This window comes from Agelaius tricolor, unplaced genomic scaffold, assembly GCF_023055355.1.
Source record: "Agelaius tricolor isolate 1412-34295 unplaced genomic scaffold, bAgeTri1.0.p SCAF_3, whole genome shotgun sequence".
In the NCBI taxonomy this organism is placed as follows: Eukaryota; Metazoa; Chordata; class Aves; order Passeriformes; family Icteridae; genus Agelaius; species Agelaius tricolor.
This window is the reverse complement of record NW_027269263.1, coordinates 47,787,848-47,810,266: the sequence shown is the minus strand read 5'-3', so window position 1 is coordinate 47,810,266 and position 22,419 is coordinate 47,787,848. Positions and strand designations below refer to the sequence as shown.

Sequence of the window (22,419 nt, the reverse complement as noted above, 5' to 3'; positions counted from 1 at the left end):
TGCTCAGCATTTCTCTAAAACTTTTGCCAATTCATCATTTCTCCATTTGCCCCGTGTCAGAAAGAACTACGGGCAGTCATCAGAAAGTCCATGATGCAAAAACACATTTGTAGACCACTTTACAGAAGTTGTCCTTTATTTTATGCCTTATTATGAAATGCAGGCCCTGACTACATAAGACTACACCACCCAGGGCCTGCATTTCATAAATGCAAGTGAAGATTTATCTGAATTTATTTGAAGCTGGTGGGACTCAGTTCTTGTGCAGATCAAGCTACATATATTCCATGCTGACAACTCAAAAATATTCAAAATTATCTATTCAAAATGAATGGCATAAGTTTGACAGCAGTGACATCTTCCTGTGTTGCATGTGTAGGCATTGCTCACTGTGATATGTTCTTATAAACCCTGAGTAAAACACTCTTAGCAGGATTTAATGTTCATCCTGTTTCATAAACTCCCTCCACCTTCATCTTTAACTCCAGGATCACAGAGCTCCCCTGATCCAATGCTCAGCTCCAATACTGGTATTTTAAAGCCTAGGTTTATGTGCTGGTAAAAAGGTACAATAGTTATATGTCTTTAATGAAGAACTGGATTTACTTGCTGATAATATTTTTCACAGATTTCTTCTCTTCTTTAAGGATTGCCTAAGAATATAAATTTTTGACAGAGAAAACAGTTCCAACATGTTAAGTTACTGAAAATGAGTATAGACATTAGTGAACTTCTAAAGATTTATAGCATTTGCACAAGGAAAACTGGATGTCCTCCTCAGAAGAAGCTGACATCTTTAAGGCAAAAATAGGAATTAAAATCACTCTCTAGCTGTTAAAAAAACCCCTCCGACTTCAAGGAATAAAATTTTACAATAAACCATCCTTTTTAATTACCAAATGAATGCAAAATGTATTCATAAAGATTTATTTTAAAAATAAATTCATCTGCTCTAGAATTTAATGAAATAAAAAGAAACATATACAGTCATTTTTTCAAGACTAAGGCCTTCACGCTTTTCTTTGCTCTCTGGAAAAAAAGTCATTTATACTCTCCTTTTTGATTTTTTTGGTGTTATATTTTTATTCTGATCATATCACCTTGCTCACAATAATCTGTTTGATTTCTTCCTTTTTTTTGATGGAAAGTTTTATAAAATATGTTCACATTTTTCACTTGGCCCATTCTTCCTCCCCAGATGAGACAGGACATGACGTGACATACTCAGATGTGTTCTGCCACAGACAGAGCACATCTCTTGGCTTTGGCTCATGTTTAGTAATTTTATTTTGTCATGTTTGCAGGCATTCTCTTGGTGGCCAGAACTGTTGGCTGAGCATGCAGAGAAGTTTTTGTCTCTGTATTCTGTTGACATGGATTCAGCACTTGAGGCACAGCCACAAGACTCCTGGGACAGCTTCCCACTTTTCCAGCTGCTGAATAATGCCCTCAGAAATGACAGTAAGATCTCAATTTTTTAACATACTGTTTGCATAAGATTTTTCAATGTACCCACACCTTAGAATGTGTTTCTAAACAGGATAATGCTCAAAATAAATGTGACAGTGCCTGTTTTTATGATACATGTCCTGGTGTTCCATTTCCTGCAAGCTGAGCAGTTTCTCTCTATCCTTGTACCATTTCACTCCTTATTCTGGCAGTTCATTAACCAGTTGGTATTCACAAATAAATCAGTATTGAATCAATTATGTACAAGTAGTATAAGAGGTATTGATAGCTTGCATTTAATCTATATTGCTTAAATAAAGTTGTCATTTATATTTCCTTCTAAGCCTTCTAAACTTCTTTCACACTAGTTTTGTCTATAAAGGTACAGTAGTGTTGGCATGAATGGAATAAAATACACACAAAAAATGTTCTGTTTGGATCCTTTGTTGGGCAAACTGCAACTTCAGGAACTTAGTAAAATCACCATGATGGCAATTGAAAAGGTTGCTGAAAAGGGTGCAGGAATTTTTCAATCCTGATGCAGATCTCAGAAGAGCTGGGCTCTTGAAAGGTGGTTTATCCACTACTTTAAGTGGTGTCCAATCATCTAAAATCCAGATTAAAAATCTGAAGTCTGTATTCAGATGGGATATTCAGCCTATTATTCTACCATCATACCTTTTCAGTTAAGGAAGCACATCTCTAGTTGTGATGTTACATGCACTTAAAACAATTCTTTGGTTTCTGTAAACTGTGTATTTTAAAGTAGTCTTACAAGAAGGATTTGTGACACCAGTTTTAACTTTATTCTGGTGTCATTTGTGTTCCTCTGAGCTTTGGTTCCAACCTGAGAGAAGGGTCAGGAACAAAAGAGGGTTTTCCTCATATGCAAGAGTTTGCTAATAGACTGCTGATTTTTCTTTCTTTAAAAGATTAAATGGACAATAATGCTAAATTACTAGAATAGGCTTAATTAAGAAAGATATTTTATGAAAACTTCCATGTTAAAGCAACTATGACAAATATTGTAAGACTTTAACTGAAGGACATGAAACAACTGTTGTATGAAATATCACACCTGTATACCAATTTCAGTAATTCCCTAATGGTAATAGATATATTAAATGACAGTTTCTGGCAGGTGAAAACCATCTGGAAGATTACACACTTTTTTCAGAACTACTGGAAAGAAACCATGGAAATTAGTCACCTATTAATCAGTGGACATGTTACCAAGGGGCAAGTGACTGTTCTACCAAGAAGTGATTCCCAAGTGGAACATACCTCAGTGCTTACTCTTTAATTAACAGCCTTTTCACCTTTTAACTGCATTAAAAGCATTAGCAAGAGCTCCCCATGCTTATATAATAAATTTTACAGTCTTCCAAGGTAAAAGAAATAATTCTGACTTTACCCTAAGTGAAAATCTTTTCCTGAAAACTATCACCCACATAAAAATAAATGTAGGAAAAAAATCTAAAAAAGGAAAAACTGGAATGTGGTCTCATGAGGATAAAAAGGCTAGTGTTAATAATTAACAGGGAGAGTGAAGTGGAGTAAATTAGCCATAATAGAGCCCACAGTGACTGGCAAAGTCACCTCTCATTATCAAAAAACTCATTAGGAAATGAAGAGGTGGAAATCCCACTGCGTTATTCTCACTCTCTGGCTATATCAGAGATTACTTTTCAGACTTCTTTCAAATGAAGAACAGTTAGGTCACCATATTGCATATTAGGTTAATCTTCACTGAAATTTGGTGGACTGACACCTGCATATTATTCTATCTTGAGAGCATTAAATGAGCTCTAAATCTTTGGTGCATCAATCAGTTTTCACATAAACCTGACATGAGAGAACTCCTAACAATAAAGAAACAATCTTACATTTTACAGCATTAAAGAAAACTTGCATGTAAAACTATTTTTACAACTACATAACTAAAGTATAATAAAAAACCTCTGAGATAATGAAAATTCATATTCAAATAATACTGAAGGTGCTATTTTACACGGTGTAAAAACATTGTACAAGATTCAAGGCAAACACTTCAAAGTCGGCATTCAACTAACAATAAGAAAAAATGCATTTTCCAATATGTTGTTTTATTTTTTATTAAGAGAGGGGAGGATGGGGAAGTCACCTTAAGACTCTCCATTTTTTCTGATCTTATTCCAAAAGGAAGAGTACATCAGCGATTGCATTCCCATTTAGTCTAACTGAAAAACTTTAACAAATAGAGGGAGGGAGGAGGATGATCTTCCCATCTTGTAAAATATTTCAGCTGCTCTCTTGAGAGAACAGCTCTCATGAGAAAATCTAACTGCTAACATCTAACATCTCTCTGCTAACTACAAAAAGTGAATTAAAAAATTATATTCACTGGAGAGATGAATAATAGATTGAAGATAAATTCCTTGTGTTTTTTCAAATTGTAAATATTTGAAAAAAATATCATAGCTGCTTTTATAGTATGCATTTTAATGATCTCCAAGTTCCTATTGTCCACACACAATTATGCCTGACTCTGATAAGCTTTGCAGACTGTACAGTGATAGCAGTACTCAACATCTCTCTAGGACAGCAAAATTATTTTTTCCAAAATTAGATATTCATAAAGGGAAGAAGAACATAGTTATCCCAGGATTGTATCTTACTTTCTGTAATGACTATGTTACTTTTCTTCCACAGAGCCTATATATTGTGTTTGAAGGGGCCTGCTTTAGAGGGCAATTTACATTCTGTAGTTGTTTAATTATTCAGATTAATCTGGTTTTTAGTGCCCAAAAGAGACACGTATTAATTTCTCTTCATTTAACGTGGTGTGAGAGATATCTTTTAGTGGGATATGCCTAGTTAGATATTTTGCTTGTTATAGAGGTTTTCCAACTCTATTCAGTATTCTGATCATTTTATTACCAAGTTTTCTCTGCAAGTGTCACTTACTGACACTTTGTCCTGTGCTGTTGCTCAGCATTATTGCATTGCTACCTTGGCATGAACCAGTCAAAACCAGGGGTGTTATAAAGGTGACTCATTCCTTCAAGTCTTACTCAGTGGAATGTCTGTGCACCTGCTCTAACTCTGCCACTGTCTGCTCTAAAGGGCAGAGTCTGATGAAGCTGATTTAGAAAAAGCAGCATGTTGAGTGTTAGTCTTTTGAAAGCCATTGCCATAATTATGGTTATTGACTTCAAACAGGAATTCTCTGATGCACTTTTTCCCACTATTGTTGCTAGTAGCAGAGTGGCAAGCACCCCCAAAGACAGAACCATCACCTTCCTGCTTTGTTACAGACTTTGTACCACTTTTGGACTAGAATTTATGTATAACATTGTACCCTATCTTAAACTAGAGGGTAGAGTTAGAAAACAACTTGGATTTAAGGTAATCAGAGCAAACTGTATACCCACCCCAATACCTCAAACCTTACACTTCTCATTCATTGTAGGGTATCTTTTCTCAGATCAGGGACTCAGTCCTATTAGGAACTGCTTTGAAATCATAACCTTCAGATAACAGCTGCATGTCTTGGTTATTGGTACTGAGAGTTAACTCAAGCTGCATTGTTCCTTTCCAGAATATTCAGTAATCATTTTTCCTAATGGGACTTATACACAAATTGTGCTATAACCTGTTTATGTCACTCTATCTTGTAAAGTTCAAATAAATTTTAACCTTGCTTTCACAAAGCAAACCTCTAAATTTCACTTTAAAAATATGTCTTATATCTAAAAATACAAGATAATTTCCATTTAAATTGGAACACTTGCAATTTGTACTGCAATTTAACTAGCTGATTAAGAAATTCTCTGTGGAGGCAGAATATAAACAGCAAATGAACAGGAATATAAACTTTCTTTTCACATGTCATTGGTTGAGTTTCAATTGCTAGAAATATAATCTGGACCCTCAAGGATATTTGCTTCTTGAAATATACTCTTTCTTATTTTGGATTTTAAAATATTCCAGAAAATTCAGGTTATCTTTTCAGTAGAATCCAATTAAGAGCAGAATAATTACAGACTCTCGGACAGAGTGCTAGTTTTGTCAAGGGAAAGGAGACTTATGTTGATCTGTGTCATGCTTGCCTGCCTTTGATTCTGCAGAAGCTCTTGAGGACAGCATGACATGCTGACTCCAGGAAAGCTCCTGAGATGTGCCTGTATTAGTAAAAGCAATAGAAGCCTCTCTGCTTCTGTGGTACACAGGCACAGCAGATTCATTTCCTACTGTTGGAGATGAAACCTCATTCCAGTACTGAATAACTAGACTTTAGATTCATCTCTGATATTTTCTTGTAATATTTTAATATATTTCAGCTAATATATTTCCTAATATGGAAAAAATAGAATAGTTTTCTTCTTCAACTTCAATATTTCAAGAATATCTAGTTCGGGTTTCTGTTTCCATTCCCATAATGTGTTTTCCTTTAATATTGCCAATGCATTACCTTGCTCTGGCATAGGCTTTCATTTTGTTGTTCCTTGTGTGAATATGCATGGCTCATATGATGGCTCATATGAAGAGGGTGTGAGGTGTCTGTATTTAAAAGACAATGGAGTATTAAGCTGCATAGCTTTGAAGACAAGTGGTAGTTGAGGGATCTGAAGCGTGGCATTTCCTCAAGGATCTCCTGTTTCCCATCTGCTTTGATGCACAGGTATCTTTTGGCAAGATCAATTTTAATCATAGGGTAGAGTGCCATGAGTCTGATGATGCTACTCAGCTATATCACTTATCTCTGTGCTCTGAGTTCTTTCCCTGCCCTGCATTAATCCTTGATGGAGATCTCCAGATGGGTAAATCAGAGCTGCCAAGTCCTTAACCCTGGGAAAACAGAATGCTCATGGAGCTGTTGATCCACGACAGTTCTCTTGTGGGTGTGTACCCACATAGTGAGGGAATTCTGTGGAGGTGAAGTGTAAGTCTTGGCATAATTTTGGAAAATTTCACTTCCCTGTAAAGACTGGTGTCATGATGTTAGGAAAATGATTCAGCTTTTGAACACCTTTACTGACTGTGACTTCTTAAAATTTCATGCTGGCTTCAAAATAACAAGTCACCTTCCTGCCCACGAGGCTTCATTACTGTAATTCCCAGAGCAGTGCTTGTAGCAGAGCATTTCTGCAGTGTGCTCAGAAAACACTGAACTACAAGCTTATGCCTTCAAGTAACTGTGATTCCCTGATTAATTACAGTTCTTCGCTGGTTCACTATAAAGCAGCAAGATTGATTTAATTGGCACAGTTGTATTCTTGCTGTTATTTTTCAGCTCAAAGTTGCCTTGAAAACTCAGTCTAATATGCAAATGGATACTAGCAACCTTTTGTTTCTCAAAGGCAGTGCTCATCAGCTGTTTACTGTGCAACTTTTGTAATATCCAAATCCTCCTCAGTCATTTTTGTTGCTTGTGAAAGGTGTGTAGTTTTAGGATATATATAAGACAATTATAAATAGAGAAAAATAACACTGTTTTGAATTCCTGATATGGAAATAATAAGCTAGAACTAACTAGTTAACAATTATTTTGAGGAGCAGTGTAAATAATGGATCATGTTTGTAATGGACTCACAGGTACTCTCAAGGGTGGATTCTCAAGTGTTTAATAAAGAGATGATCCTACACCTCTGCCTTTTTCTCAGTGGAAACCCTAATAATCTCTGCCTGCTACCTAGCTGCCTGTTTTTATAAAACTTCATGTATCTGATATCTCCATCCCTGCATCTAAAGTGGTTGGAAATTAGCTGAAAGTTTCAAAATTCTTAGCAAGATAGGCAATTACACAAAGCCAGAGAGCTGATCACATAATATTGTTTCCTCAGGTAAAGGTGATTGATATAGTATGTCCTATTACTCTACAAGGATGTTTTCAAGAAAATAATTTTTTGCTTTCAGATCATTTTATTCAAGGAAAAAAGTAAAATGGTGTCCAGACATTCAGCAACAAGGGCACTCCTTGCAGTACAAGTAGCAACAGGGGACAGAAACTTGACGGCACATTTGCCTCATAGTCTTCATCTCTCCCAAGTTCAGTTTGGGCTGGACATCATTCAGGAATGGAAGGCAAAGTAGTTTCTAGAAGTTATAGAAATTATTTTAGCATGTTAGACATGGAATGGCATTGATAGTAGAACGAAAAGGGATTGTAATTTTAAAGGATGGTGTCCACGGTGAGCTCTGTGATCCAGGCTTTTCTTCCTTGGAAGAGGAGGAAGCCTCCTCAAAATGTGGTTTTGGTGCCCATCCAATTATACAGGAAGGCTGCATGCTGGAATAGGTGGGAGGAGAAACCCACAAAAGGGTTTAAAACAACAGCACACGGACAAAAGAAAACAAAGGTTGGCAAGATCATGAAAATTTTTCTCTGTGTCTGAGCTTCTGTGATTTCCATATGCACATGGGAATACTCTCATAGGTTCTTATAACAGAGCTAGATTAAAGGGTGAACACAGACACATTCAGAACATGAAACATATATTCTCTTGGTGGGACAGGACATTAGTGTGCTAGGAGTTAGCATTTGCTGAGAGAGCACTTCAGCAAATACAGGGACAAGCAGGGGTGATGGCAAAGTAATTTTCAGATTTTGAGCATGTTCAGTTTGCATGTGTATGCAGTTTTTCATGTAATAAGTCCCATCTGTGAAGTAGATAATATTCTACTGCTTATTAATGGCATTCAAATACTTTTTTTTTCTTTGTTCAGGTATTTTTGTCCTGTCTTGTGTAGAAGTAATGAACAAAATTGCTAATCTTTAGATTCAGCAAAGCATATTATTAATTTTAAGAAGATGCAAAAAGGTTCTGGTTCAGTGAAGAATTTCTGTATGTACCTACTTTTCATTACACTGACAATTTGAAATGTACTACACTGTCCTTAAGGAACACTTCATTTATCTTTTCTGAACTGTATTTCCTACAAAGCTAGATCTTACTCTTATAATGCCTTTGTGTACTAAAACGTTTTAAGATACACTTCTTCCTGTAACAAAAGGTCTGACATTTTTGTCTCCTCTTTGTTTTTTAAAGCACTTTTGTGCAATGGAAAGTTTCACAAGCACTTGCAAGAAATTTTTGTTCCCATGGTCGTCCGCTACATTGATCTCATGGAATCATCAATTGCTCAGTCCATTCACAGAGGTCTTGAACAAGAGTCATGGCAACCTGTCAAGTAAGTGCTTTTTACAAAATCTGAACAAAGCACCTGCTTATAGCTTTCTGTCTAATAAGGGGTTCTCCCCTGTTGCCCTCTAAATATTCTATTTTTTATTGTATTCCTACATTGTTTATTTCTTCACAGGAGCATCACCAACAGTCTTCCTAATGTAGCTCTTCCAAAAGTTCCAAGTTTGCCTGTTAATCTTCCACAAATACCTAGCTTTACTACACCAACCTGGATGACTTCTTTGTATGACTCCACGTGTGTATTCTTCAATAACTTTCTGACTGTATGTCAGCTCTGCATGGCCTTGCTAGTGTTCTGTGCAGCTGTATTTGGATTGCATGGTGTTTATCCTCTCTTAGTTGGAAGTTGTTGTTTCTTGGGAGTGAGCCCAGCATGGACTGTTAGTGAGTTGCGCTTTCTAGTGCATTAAAATGTAGCAGTCTTAAACCTGGTAACTCAGAAAATCAACTTTGCAAAGGTCCGTCATGGCAGGAATGATGTTTAATACTCTAAACAACCAAATGACTCTTTCGAATTAATAAGCAGTGGAGAACATTTTGGATGATTGATTTTAGATTGTGGTTTTGTAAAATGAGGCAGCCCATTATATTTTTTGCATGGGTTTGATTAACTCATTTTATATTGGCTTGGAAAGTCATTGATTGTAAATATTGTCATCAGATTAAATATCCATGTTACAGGAAAATAGTAAAATGTTCATAAGTGCCAAGGGGAGAAGTACATCCCTTTCTTTGTCTGCTTGAAAAAAAAAATATTTCTTTTTGATTTTTCCCCAACATTTCAGTGCTCAGTGGAAATATTCCCATAGTTATAGGTCTGATTTCTGTGTGAAGACACATCAATATATGTCAGAGAAAGGCTCATGGAACCTTATATTAGCAAAAGTTATATTAGGAAAGCATGAAAGTGAAAAACTTCAAAAAACACACATTCAAAACACATACGTTGATAATATCATTTCAAGACAAGTGTTGACTTTTCAAGTACATGACAGACTCCTAAATAGCACTAGAGTAAGAGTTAATGCAATCACAGAATACCATGTTAAAAGGGTCCTCAAGGATCATCTCATCAACTTTTCTTGGCAAAACCATGGTCTAGGATGGCCTAGTGCCCTGTCCAGATGAATTTTTAAAATGTGCAATGTTGGGGAACCTATCATTTCCTCTGGGGGGATTATTCCAATGGCTGATTGTCTTCATTGTGAAAAATTTCCTCTACTTTCTAATCAGAAACTCCCCAGAAGTAACTCAAACCCATTATCCCTTGTCTTTTTCATGTGACTCCTTGTAAAAAAGGGAGTATTATCATTGTTGTTCTGCTGTTAATTCCCCTAAAAAGTGACAGAATTCCTCTTAATCCTTGGCTTTGGTACCTTTTGTGTTTACTATAGTAATGCTAGGTTTCTCCTGATGTGCTTATGCAAGTCATTTCAGCTTTGAATACAAACTAATTGGCCTTCTGGAACTCAAATTCCTTTCTGTTATCCCCAGGTTTTCAAAGGTCACTTTTTTTTTAAAGAATAGCTTTCAGAGTTAAGAGTTGCTAATCTTGGATGTGCTCTTGTAGTCTGCTTTCTAGCAGCCCCATCCAGTAAAAATAAATTGTGTAGATGAAATTTCATATATTTTGAATAGTGAATTTATAATGAATACAGATTTTGGTTGGAGGGTTATAGTGGTAGATCTTTCCTAAATGAAGGGGTTTGTGCAGCAATATATCTGGACTCTGTGGTCAAAACATGTACAAGCAAAGTAAAATTCAGCCATGGGCTCATCCCCCTTGCATATGTTCTTGTATTCAGTTTCATGGGATATAGGACACATGCATAAAATTCTAAACCAACCAGTGAGGTTTTCATAGCCTTTGGTGAGCAGTGAGGTTGACATGCTGTAAACACTTGCCAGAAGTAGCTGTCATTTTGCTGCTTTTGCAGAGAAACTGGGGTAAGCAGTGTCTCTTACTGGGGTTGTGACCTTTGTAAGGCCATCATCCCCTTTCAGCCACCCCACACTGCATTCTAGAAGAGATCTGCCATGGTGCTGGCTCTGATGGAGGCACCTCTTCATGTTCTTTCCCCAAAACATAGAGCTTTGAGGTTATATTTATAAAATTTGTATGAATTGACAGTCTCAATTGCAGGCAGCATTAAGTTACCTTTGTAATACTTTGGTATTCAGGCAGTATTTTAAGAATTAGCCTATCTTAATTCTACTGAAGAGCCAAGTAAATTCTCAGAATGGTCATGTATTTGGGTAAAAACAAAAAACCAAAAGCACTGCAAGTCACTTGTCCCTCCTCCCAGGCTAAGGAGTTTCCTTTTTCCTCCTGGTAATGGTGGCTCAGTTTCTGGCAGAGGAAGTGGGTCACTTTCACTATTATGTATTAGAAAGGAGGAGGGTTTTATTTTCTCCCTCTTCTCCCATACCATCGTTTTTACTTAACTAGTAAGTGTGTTACTAACTAGTAACACACTTACGAGTTAAGTTCTTCAACAAGGAGTAACCCAATACCTTTGCTCCAATATCTGCTAAGCACAATCCAGAGCTTCCTGACAGTTTTCCTTTTCAATGTGATGAACACCCCAGCTTAGATGGACTAGCAGGGTACACTGAATTATACATACAGTCAACAGAGTCATCTAACTCAGAAATGCAAGTGGACTCCTTCTCCCCACTGCCTCCCCCACGTCCTTCTTCCCCAGTTCACTCTGCTCCCTCCTCCCAGCCACAAAACTGATAATTCAGCAAGAAGATGACTATGTATATCACAGAGTTCTGGGGGACTTTCCTCTTTAACCAAAAAGTGATGATTTTGGCTAGTTAATCATTATCAATTTGAATTGCATAATGTAGAATCTAGAGTCAAAAAGAATGAGAATGAGTAGTCTGTGAGCCAACTGTGCTAAAGGTTTGCTGAAGTCCTGTGTCTCTTATCTGTAACAGAGAGAGATTTATTATTCTCCAAACTTTACTAATGTTTGTGTCCATGCTCTCAAGCTCATGTTTAAGTATTTTCATACTCAAAAGAGCTATTATGTGCCTACCTAAGAATTTTGCTGAAAAGAAGTAAAAATATATTCACAGTTGGACATCCATTTGTGTGCTTTATTGATGAAAATAGATTTTCCCCATATTCACTTTAAATTTGCTACAATTCTCTTGAACATTACTAGCAAAGATTGTTTATATTTTTTAATTAATTGTTTCCTTTTTTGTCCTTGATCATTTGTTTTGGAGCAATAAATATATGCTACTTATAAATGCATTTAGAAAGATCATTACCTTTTTTCCACTTCTTTTTGGGCATTGGAAAGTGAGATATGAAAAGGGAAAATTGTTATGAGTAGCAGTCTGTTTTTCTTGATTGGTCTCTGGAGAAGATAACTCAGAGGACACATTGGCTAGACATGCAGAGCACTGTGAATTACTCTTCCATTTGGCTGAAGATAATCTTAAAGAGGGAAAATGTTTGAATATTCTGTAAAAGCTTTCAATCAGCCACAATGAGCTTTTCCTTACTTATTCATTCATTCAAATATACTTTTTTAAATGGCTCTTCATATTTTAATTTTTTTGTATGTATGTCTACTGGACCTGGGTTTTAAGTTAGATATGTGGGTGATTTTAATTGTTTATGGTTTAATTTATAGATTATTCTTTTCAGAGCAGACTTAACATAGTGTCACTAACCAGAAATATTGTAGATGCACACCTGAGATTGTTGCTATCTGGTGCCAGTCTAAAACATCATCTTCAGGAAAATTCAAGGCTGGGGAAACCTGGAATAAGATATATGGTCACAGTGCCCCAGTATTGATGCAGAGGGAGTTGGTCTGAATGTGTCTGAGCTCCTGTGCTGGAGCTCTCTGTGTGTTTGTGAGTGCTGAGGGAGTCAGGAGGACATCTTTTATCTCTGTCCTGAGGGGCTGTGTCTGCAGTGCCACATACATTCCTGTCATAGAGCTTACCTCCAGCAAAGTTCTAGGAGGCCATGGCCTGCATTTCCAAGGATGGGTATTTAGAATTATAGCCCTAGGACTGATGGCATGGGGAAGTCTGGCTGATCTGCTCTCTGTGGAATAAGGAATTATGAATAGCTAGGTCCTATTGAGCATTCTGGAAGACAAATTTATATTGTGGGGCAAATTTCTTTCCTTCTGAAATTACTAGTATGCAGTAAGAAAGAAGACTTGAGAAACTTGTTTTGGTTGCTTGATCCTTAGGTTGCCTCAGCCTTGAGCTAAGAGAAGTCATGGGGTAGCTCTGTCCCCAATGTCTTTGAGGAACTTTAACCGATGGTTGCAAAGGTTCTGCTCCATCCTTCTGCCTCATCTGCTGGTGAAAAGTAGAGAGATGGGGCTGAGTGCAACTGACATTGAAATTATTGAAAATCCTGTTCTGTTGAAGGAATTCTCAATTGACTTTCTGAGCCCTGAACATGTATTTTGAGGCAGCTTAAAAATGAAAAGCTGGAGTTCACAAGCTGGGGGCTCACAATGGATGTAATGCTTGTGCCATGTTTTCTAAATGGTCTTCACAAAATGCTAGTGGCTAGTATCTCAGTAGTAACCTTTAAAAAAATTGCAGTAATTTGTGAAATGACCATCCCTGTCCTTGGTAGATTATAGCATAAATGAAACCAGCTGCTTTTGAATCTTTGGATTTATTGATAATATTCTTAGATATTTAATACTTACATTTTTATATCCCAAGCCACCCTATGGAGTTTCATATGTAGCAAGAAATTATTCATTCTACATCTACTCTGAAGTCATGTGTGGGAGTATCTTGCAACCAGTGTACTTTATTAGTGTACTGTTTGACTAATTGCTACTGCTTAGGTACCTGGCAAGCCCAGTGGGAAGCTGCCTCTTTCAGCTGTCAGTGGATAAGTGAATTAAGGCTGCATGCAATTCCTAGATTTGATATGCTGCAGGTTCTTGGAGAAACATTATGTCTGGAATCTTATTTTTGTGCTGTGATCAGTACGATGCAAGGCATAAAGCCATAAAATAATTTAAAAGGGACCTCTGGAGATACCTGGTTTGCTTTCCCAGTCAAAGTGTGACCAATTGCAAAGTTAAATTCCCATTAAAATAAATTTGAATATAACAGGATGTGCATAATATTTGCCTTTTTTAAACCCCAGTAATCTTCTCTTACTGCCATGAGCTGATTAATAAGAATGGACAACTAGACAATGCCTCAAAGGTTAAGCTGTGCGACAGCAAAGCAGTAGAATTTGTGCTTAATTTTAAAACTAGGGATAACTATTATAATTTTTAAAGAAAGAATGCCAGTTCAGTTTCCTGGTAGAGCAATATTATTCCTTTCTTTAGACTGAAGTAGCTTTACCATGCACATTCAAATAAAAACTTTTCAATAGTCAAGAACGTGTCCTGTCCCTTCACAAAAAAAAAAAGGTTTCTTTTGCAGCATTTAGCAAACAAATTAGACATTTGTGTTAGGATGTGTGAACCAGGAACAAACAATTTCTGTTGTAGCACTTTATTTTCTTTCTTTGTCTTATTAGTACAATATGTTAGTCAAATTCAAAGGTCATTGGACAATACTGAATAAAAAATTGAAGGATGAAAACTTAAAATTATATGGAAAGAAAACAAATTAATTAGTGTTTCTCACAGAATGAATTCTTCCATGAACCTGTGCCTGTTGCTACAGTTATAATAATTGTGAAATTTTATTTGATAAAATAATTAAACAAAATTAAGTGGCTACTACAATGTAGTAGTAAACAAAGTAGTAAATGTACATAAGAATACATTTATGTTGTTATGAATTCATCAGTCCTCCTGAGTCCTAAAGAGTTTCCTTTGAAATTCAATCAGGTGAAAAACAACTACGGGAGAGTAAAAATTGTTAAGTTTTTGATCTGATGATGGAAATTATTAGTTTTGTTTCTTGAGAAAGTTTGGTTTGTTTTCTAGAAAATACGTGTTTTTATCAACAGTTACAAAAATACTGAGATTATCCCATTTCTGTCCCCATATGATTTCTTATTCTTTTACCCCAGTCATCTCAAAACTTGATTTAGTCACTTTTGAATCAGATAAGGTCTAAACAAAGCATCTACAGCTTCAACTGCAAGTGTACACAGCAGATGCAATGTATCTTCAATATTTGCTTGTCATATAACTTAAAAAACAGTCTAACGGGATTATAAATTTTCCAGAAGCTTTGGTTGTTTTTTTCTTTCTGTTCCTTAATTAAACTTAGTGATATATGAAACTTAGCTGGGGTCCCTCAGCAGGTAGAACCCCTCTGCAAGTTGTAACCTTAGCAGTCCCATGGGCCTTTTTCCTGTTTCTGCTGTTTTCTTTCAGGACCACAATACAATACAAAATTAACAGTTACTGTGTAACACGAGTGGGGAAAATATGCATTATACCGAAAAAGCCTACACTAAAAAGTGTGTTGGGACTGTGGAAAACTGCTGCTGTGCACCATGATGGAATCACAACCTGCACCATTAAAGCCAGAGCCAGAGCTGGTTGCTCAGAGGCAGCATTTCCCTCAGGCAGGAGCCCCTGCTGCCAGCTTGTCACTGCCTGGCTGTGCCCTCGCCCGGGGGACATTGCCTCAGGTGACAGGCCTGGCAGCAAGGGGCACATGGCTGTGACTGGAAGGTGAGGGATGCAGGTGTGACACTGAGGCAGCACCTGCTGCAGCCCTGCTGCCCCTCAGGGCCCTGAAGGTGAGCTGGGCTCTGATTCACCTCCCTGCCCACTGCCCCCATGGGCTGCCACTGGCTGAGGGGTGCCTGAGGGGGGCAGGTATTAGAGGCCCTTCCTGGCTGTTTCCTTCTGAATCTGACCCTGCTCTGTCCTGAGCACAATCAGTGTTTGCTGACTCCTTCCAGGAGAGCTGGGGTCACTTAACACTTTGATAATTCTCTTCTTCAGTCATAAGGCAGAAGAAACAAACTGATGGTAGAGATGTATTTAAACTGTTTGGATCTGAATTGGGATTGTCAGGCTGAGTTTTGTGTCACTCACATCCTGGAATTCCATGTTGCATAGTATACTCTAATCTTAAATGGTAATGCAGGCATTGCAATACAACACATTATTAAAATGTAATTAATCTCTATTGACAGTGGAAGTGTAAATGAACTTATTGCTTAGTTGTGTTTTATCACAAGCAATTGTATTTAAATTTAGCAATCAAATCAGGGTGGAAGAACTTTAAAACATTATGGGCAATCTGAGATGGCATAGAGCCTTATTAATCTGCTGGTTTTGTTTGTACACAAATTTTCTTGAATAGTTTCTCTTCTCTTTTTTTTTTTCCCCACCCAGATCTGATGCTATTCCCTCAGTTAGAATTCATGAGCATTTATCAAGGGGCTATTTTTCTGGTTATCTCTTTTACCATATTACTACTAGCATCCTCATTCCTTTGGTAGACTTATCTACCAGAGTTATGAAGGCAAGAAAATATATGCACAAAACCTTCACTGTATTGAAAATACCCATACTGTTCCTGTACCCTGTATTTTTCCTATCTTGACCTGAAACTTGAGCTATTTCATTTTCCATGCTCCCCAACATCCCATCTACCTCCCTATGGGCCATATTTCTCAGCTAACAAATGAGAAATCATTCACTTTTTTCACCCTAAGGGGATATATTTTAAGCTTCCCACTACCATTTTCACATTTTTTAAATAAAAGCTACTGTGATAAAAGATACAGGGAAATGAAGGAAAAAGGTGGTGTGATAAGGAAATCTTATTACCTTAATTATGTGGCAACTGGGATAGACATCCATACATTTATCTTCTGTTTCTTGGGGGCTTGTTTTGTTTCTTTTAGCAATGGATCAGCTACATCAGAAGATCTTTTCTGGAAACTGGATGCTCTGCAGATGTTTGTTTTTGATCTTCACTGGCCAGAACCAGAATTTGCCCACCATTTAGAGCAGAGACTTAAACTCATGGCCACCGACATGATAGAAGCCTGCGTTAAAAGGTACACTTGAAATGATCACTTAAAAATTGGGAGAGATTTGAAAATTAGTACAGGAGGGCTTGTGCTGGCTTGCAGAGGTATAGCTATACCAGAATCCTGTCACTGGAATCAGGGCAGTTCTAAAGAGATCATGACTTCTGTTTATTTCCAGTATCTGGCAATCAGCAATTTGGCAACATCCAGGAAATACCAAGGAGAATTTCTCTATCTGTTGTGAATAGACCCTTGGAAATTAATAAATCAAGTTTGTTTTTTTCTATTCCACATTAGTGGAAAATATTAACAGAACTCAGAATTCTGCTAGAATAAATCTGTCTGCACATTTCCCTCTCCCTTTACTACATTATTCTTCATGTTCAGTTAATAGTACTATTTAATTCTTCAATTTTAAAGTACTGTCTCTAAGAAATATATTACAAACAAAGACTGTACAATATTTCTGCATTTGTACAGCAAACAAAAGAAGGCTAGCTTATAGTCATCCAACTGAAACTAAAAGTTTTATAGTGCTAAATATCTGAAAATTACAGAAAATATAGTGCTGGTTTTCCTTGAGCTGTATCTTAGCATTATTGGTATATTCTTTTAACTTAATTATAAGTGATCTGAAAAGACCTCTGCCATAGCTTTCAGTAAATATCACTGAATTTAGAAGAAATATCTCTATGTCTAGAAAATTTACAGAGATCTACAATTAGGTGCTTCAGAAAGCTTATTCTGGACATATAAAAATACAGATTTTTAAAAAAAAATAATAGAATGGGGAAAATAAATTTTGTAGATAATTTGTGTTAATCAAAAAATGTACAATATTGATAAGAAGGGCTAAACAAGCAGAGAATCTTTACAGATGACATAGTATTATATTATCTTCTCTAAACACAGTAGGAAAAGGTAGAACCTCAGGCTAAGGATATGAGCCTGTTCCTAGAGCTGGAGTGATGAAATCATGATTAAAAAACCAGAAACATTTAAAAGAACTTTTCTGTTTTATTATGAAAGGGCAGTAATACAGGGAATGGAATAAAAGTTAAAGCTCTAACAAAGAAAGGTAGGAAACACTAAAATTAAAGCAATCCATCTGTTCTAAAGAATTTGGCATAGATGCTCAATCAATTGCAGTTATCTAAGAAATCTTAGAAAAATGGTGAAATCTTAAAGGACTACAAGACTGTTAGTATAATCATAGTCTAAAAAAACAGAGTAGCAAAAAGATTCAGTGCTACTTATACATGGATTATATTGATTTTGAGTTGGAAAAAAAAACCTTTATTGTCTTATCAACAGGACTATAAAATAAATTAATATTTTAGACTTAATACATAACATACCAGTCTTAATACACAAATTATGTTTTTGTGTGGTCAAAGATACTGTATGTTAGGTAATAAAGATTAGAGTAGCAACACAGAAAAAATGGTGGAATTCTTCTCTTATAACTCTTCTTGTGATATTAATATGATCTTAAATTTTTTTTTAATGGGAATAGGATTCTTCTGTTCCCATCTTCTAAAAATATTGTGTGAATTTCTGGTATCCACATATAAAAATAAGGGTGAAAATAAAACATTTTATCTTTAGATATGTTGATTTACAGTTTATTTCAGTGACATTGCTCCTTATTTACACTTTTTGAGAAAAAAATAGGGATTTTATAAAGTGCATCTCCTAAAATGTCATCATTTTCAATGTAAATATTAGTATTTTCTTAATATTGAACTCATTTTCTTTATTAAAATTCTTTTTCTGTGAAAGCTAGAAGAGGAATTTCTCACTATATTTCTTAGCAGCAAGTATTTTATACAATAAACTGCATTTTAGCATAGAAAAGCTGGACAGTAAGGGGTATTTTCATTGCTTTATATTAAACACAAGGAAACATATTGTTATCTAGAAAGCAAGAAGATAATACTTTTATTGTTCAACTGAATTCACTAAAGAAATACAGAACCTTGAGATTACCATCAGTGCAATTGTTTATTGAAAGGCTGATATTCTGAATTTACAGAATTTTAATTCTAAAGTGTTCTCATGCATATGTATATTTTTAAGCCAACATGTTCAGTAAGATTTTTATGTTTACTGTGGTTGTTCAGAATTATCAGAGATACTCATATTATAAATCATCTTTTAATAAACAGAACAAGAATTGCATTTGAGCTGAAGCTGCAAAAGACAAACAAATCAACAGACCTGCGTATACCTTCTTACCTGTGCACAATGTTTAACGTCTTAGTTGACGCCAAGAAACAGACAGCTAAACTCTGTATACTGGATGGGGGGCAAGAGGTAAGTGGAATTTTGAATGTTTGCTTCCTGTGATTGGTTGGTCTGAAACATCTCATACTGCAGACTGTCCTTAGATTAATTTCAGACTAACTGAGATGCAGCAGATAGCTCTGTTGGTACAGAAGTGTGCATCAGCTGATCCCTAGCAGCATCATGCAAAGACACAACCCCTCATCTTCCACCAGAGAGCACACAGAGTGCTTCTGTAATTTGTTTGCTTTGACCTGTGAGTGTGTTGAACATTCAGAGGATTTCTTGACTCACAGCCCCTCCAGGAATTTCTCTCGGGCTGCAACAGAAAAAGAGCCCACTTCAGGACTCCTTTGTAATTGTAAAATAGAGCCAAAATATTGTCCTTTGCAGACAGGTTTTAATTTAGTAAGGTTTGGTTTTAAATGGATTATAGACCCAGCATTCATGCCTAGGAATATGCTGGAAATAGAGGAAAGAAATAATCAGGCAGTTTAATGAGGTTTTTTTAATTTGGTCTCCAAGGACAGGGACCGTTTTGGCAGTAGTCTGCTGCCAGGACTGTAGGTACTCCACAGTGGAGCACTGATGTGCTTTTGAAGGAAATGTAAACTTCACTGACTTCCATCACTCCTGTGTTGTCACTCTCAGCAGGATTAATCTGTGAAATGAAAAGAGTATGCTATGTAGGTTGGTGAGACCACCAGCAAAAATTAAAACTGGTCTTTCTTGCATTTGTGCTAATGCATTTGGTTTGTAATTTGTTTGATTTGGTTTTGAAGAGACAGTAAAAACATTTTTCAGAATTTGGCAACAAAAAATGTATGTCTGCTTTAGGCATCTTCACAGTTACACTATTTGGACATATTTTTTTCAGTTGATTTTTGCATTTCTATACTGTGTTCTTCATTTCATTGACTGATCTTTTCAAGTGAGCATATTCGATGTAATTGTCTTTTTTTTTCCTAATTCAATGAGACATTCATCATTTTCCTGTTCCACCCTGTCGTCTTTATTTTTCCTTTTGGTTTTCCGTGACACGAACCAGTTTGCTAGTCAATGGGTAAGTGTCTTTTCATTGTTTTTTAATTTGCATTTTTTCACTGAATATTAACAGCCACCTTTTATTTTAAATGGTAATGTTGCTTTTTGTGTTAATTTCTTAGCCAGGCCCTCAGAATTCCTTCAGTCTGACTGTGCAACAGACTGATCATCAGCTTCTCAGTTCTTTCTTTGTTCATCCTTCAGGGCATTCCAGATGAAGCCTTCACTTTTCTGCTTTTCAGACTCAGTGTCCTGTCTTACCAGGTCACAAAGTTTTGCATTCTTTCATCTTTCAGTGAGGCTCATCAGAAATAAACCACAGCTGTCAGCTCTTGCTCTGAGCTGATGCTGCCATTTCACCTTTCATGTGTGTGTGAGCAGTAACCTGCAAACACCCACGAGCACGCGCTGCTTTGGGTAGAGGCAATGCCAGTACCTCTGTAATGCCCTGCAGACAGACAGAATGACCCCCTTCTCCAGGATGGGCCATTCCTCTTTCCTGCTCTGGGTCATGCCTCCTGCACTCTCAGCCAGTCCACTGGGAGCCTAAGTTCAGCACCTTCGTAAAGCCCAGAGTCAAATCATCTTCCACAAGGATCTGAAGTTTTGTTTTGCTGAGGGTGACTGTTTTAGTGGAGATCAGCACTGAAGAGGAGTGGGTTAGAATATTTATGATCTCATGGTTTTCAAAATAAATCATGAAAAAAATCAGACTAATGTAATTTTAAAAGTATTTCTAAAGAAATGTCATGGTTTTGGAACCTTGATTCAGTTCTTCTTTTTGCCTTGTTCAGAAGTGAAGTTACTGTTTATATGCCATTTCTACAAAATTACATTTGGTTTGTGGTGAGAAAAAAGAATAAGAAAAAAAAGAAAGGAAGAAAATATACAAGGAAAAATAACTCAGAAAAATAATAGGAACTGGTCTTACATATATAAATCCATTAATTTAATGTACTGTGGAGATAAAGTTGCAGGCACTTTCTGGGAGGGACAACTGATTTTTTTATGGATCACAGGAGTATATATAGTTTTGACATTCATCAGTGGGAGAATAATTGTTTATGGTTTCCAGAGAGTAAGAAAGCATTGCCTTCTGAAGGCTTGTAAGCAACAGACATTACACACTGTTTGGGGTGATTAGACCCCTTAGCAGATCAAGGCAGTATTTTATTGGTCAAGACATTAATATGGTTGGAATGTAATAAATATGAAAATGTAGAAAGTTCTTTGATGTATTTCTAATATGCTCTTTTACTGTTCCAGTGTGACCTCAGCTGTTTGTCTGAGTTGTGTATTTACATTTTTCAAGTGTCCTTAAACATGAAAAGAAATTAGAAGCAAAAATTGATATTTGGTGCTAGTACCTGTAGCAGACACATGTATGTGGGCAAACACATCTCATAGTTTTATTCTCTCTTAATTTAACCCAAGTTCAAGATCTGTGCTGTTTAGAAAATCATTCCTAAAAATATTCAGCAGATCGGAATGAATGTTTTGATCTGTATGGCAACTCTAAAAGAGATGAAAAATGCCTTTAAAAACTTAGAACTCTGAAAACTATTCAGCTGGCAGCTGCTAAGTTAGGCTGATGTTTACACTGACCTCAGTACTTTTACTCCAAGCATTATGCTGTTAGCTGTTCCAAGTAGCCTTGAACTAGGAAGATAGGGTTAGTCTTTACAAGTCACATTTTCTGTGAAGTGGCTATTGGGGACAATCTTTGCTGTCAGATAAATGTTTCTAAAGGAAGAATTACTGTTTAAATTGATGTGCCTCCTTGACAGAATGGGATCCCTAGTTCTCGTTAATTTCAGAAGGGAGCTCGGTAGGATTATCTAGAAAGTCTTTCGGATTTATTTTAAAAGCATTTACTTAAAGGCACCTTCTTTATTAAAAATCAATAGAAAAAGTCTATGGAGAATGAAGTCTGTTTTATTATGCCTTCTATGGCCTATTAATTTGTTACCATCTATTCTGCTTTGTTGATGAAATTTTAATTTTGCCCTTGCTTGAGCATATTGTAAGATTTGTATAAACTGAAGCTCACTGTGGTAACAGAAAGGCTCTTTCAGGATGAACAATTGGAGCTCATTTTATTTCTAGAGGACATTTAAAATAACTTATGAATGAGAGTTGTCAGACATGAAATGCTGTATTAATTAAATCTTATTCTAGTCTTTTCGCTTCTCCAGCTAAACCAACTCTTTAGAAAAAAATACATGGCCACCTTAATTATATAGGAGAAGACAAAAACTATCCTTCACATTCCTTTGCCTGAATAAGTATAAGAACTCAATTCATCTAAATAATAACCCCATTAGCTGCTTAACTCAACAGTGTACATGGGAAAATTTTCAACACAGAATGTAAGAAACTGTTGATTGGGTGGATCATTTTCAAGGGTTTGTTCTTCTGATGTTCAAAATTATAATTTTAAATAAATCTGATCTGGCAGGGTTATCAGCTTTGCACCATTTATGACTT

General features: G+C 36.3%; 1 protein-coding gene across 9 annotated transcripts in view; it reads left to right on the top strand.

Annotated features, from left to right (window-relative positions):
* The window catches only part of CADPS2 (calcium dependent secretion activator 2), a 284,338-nt gene that overhangs the window by 227,087 nt on the left and 34,832 nt on the right, over positions 1–22,419 (top strand). For 3 of the 9 annotated variants that reach the window (XM_071423746.1, XM_071423744.1, XM_071423753.1), the window contains 6 exons: positions 1,305–1,461; positions 8,481–8,622; positions 8,752–8,871; positions 16,474–16,629; positions 18,771–18,918; positions 19,937–19,951. In XM_071423746.1, coding sequence (XP_071279847.1) covers positions 1,305–1,461; positions 8,481–8,622; positions 8,752–8,871; positions 16,474–16,629; positions 18,771–18,918; positions 19,937–19,951 — 738 coding nt within the window. The remainder of the gene's footprint in view (positions 1–1,304; positions 1,462–8,480; positions 8,623–8,751; positions 8,872–16,473; positions 16,630–18,770; positions 18,919–19,936; positions 19,952–22,419) is intronic. The other 6 variants (XM_071423750.1, XM_071423748.1, XM_071423747.1 and 3 more) reach the window with 3 other exon arrangements.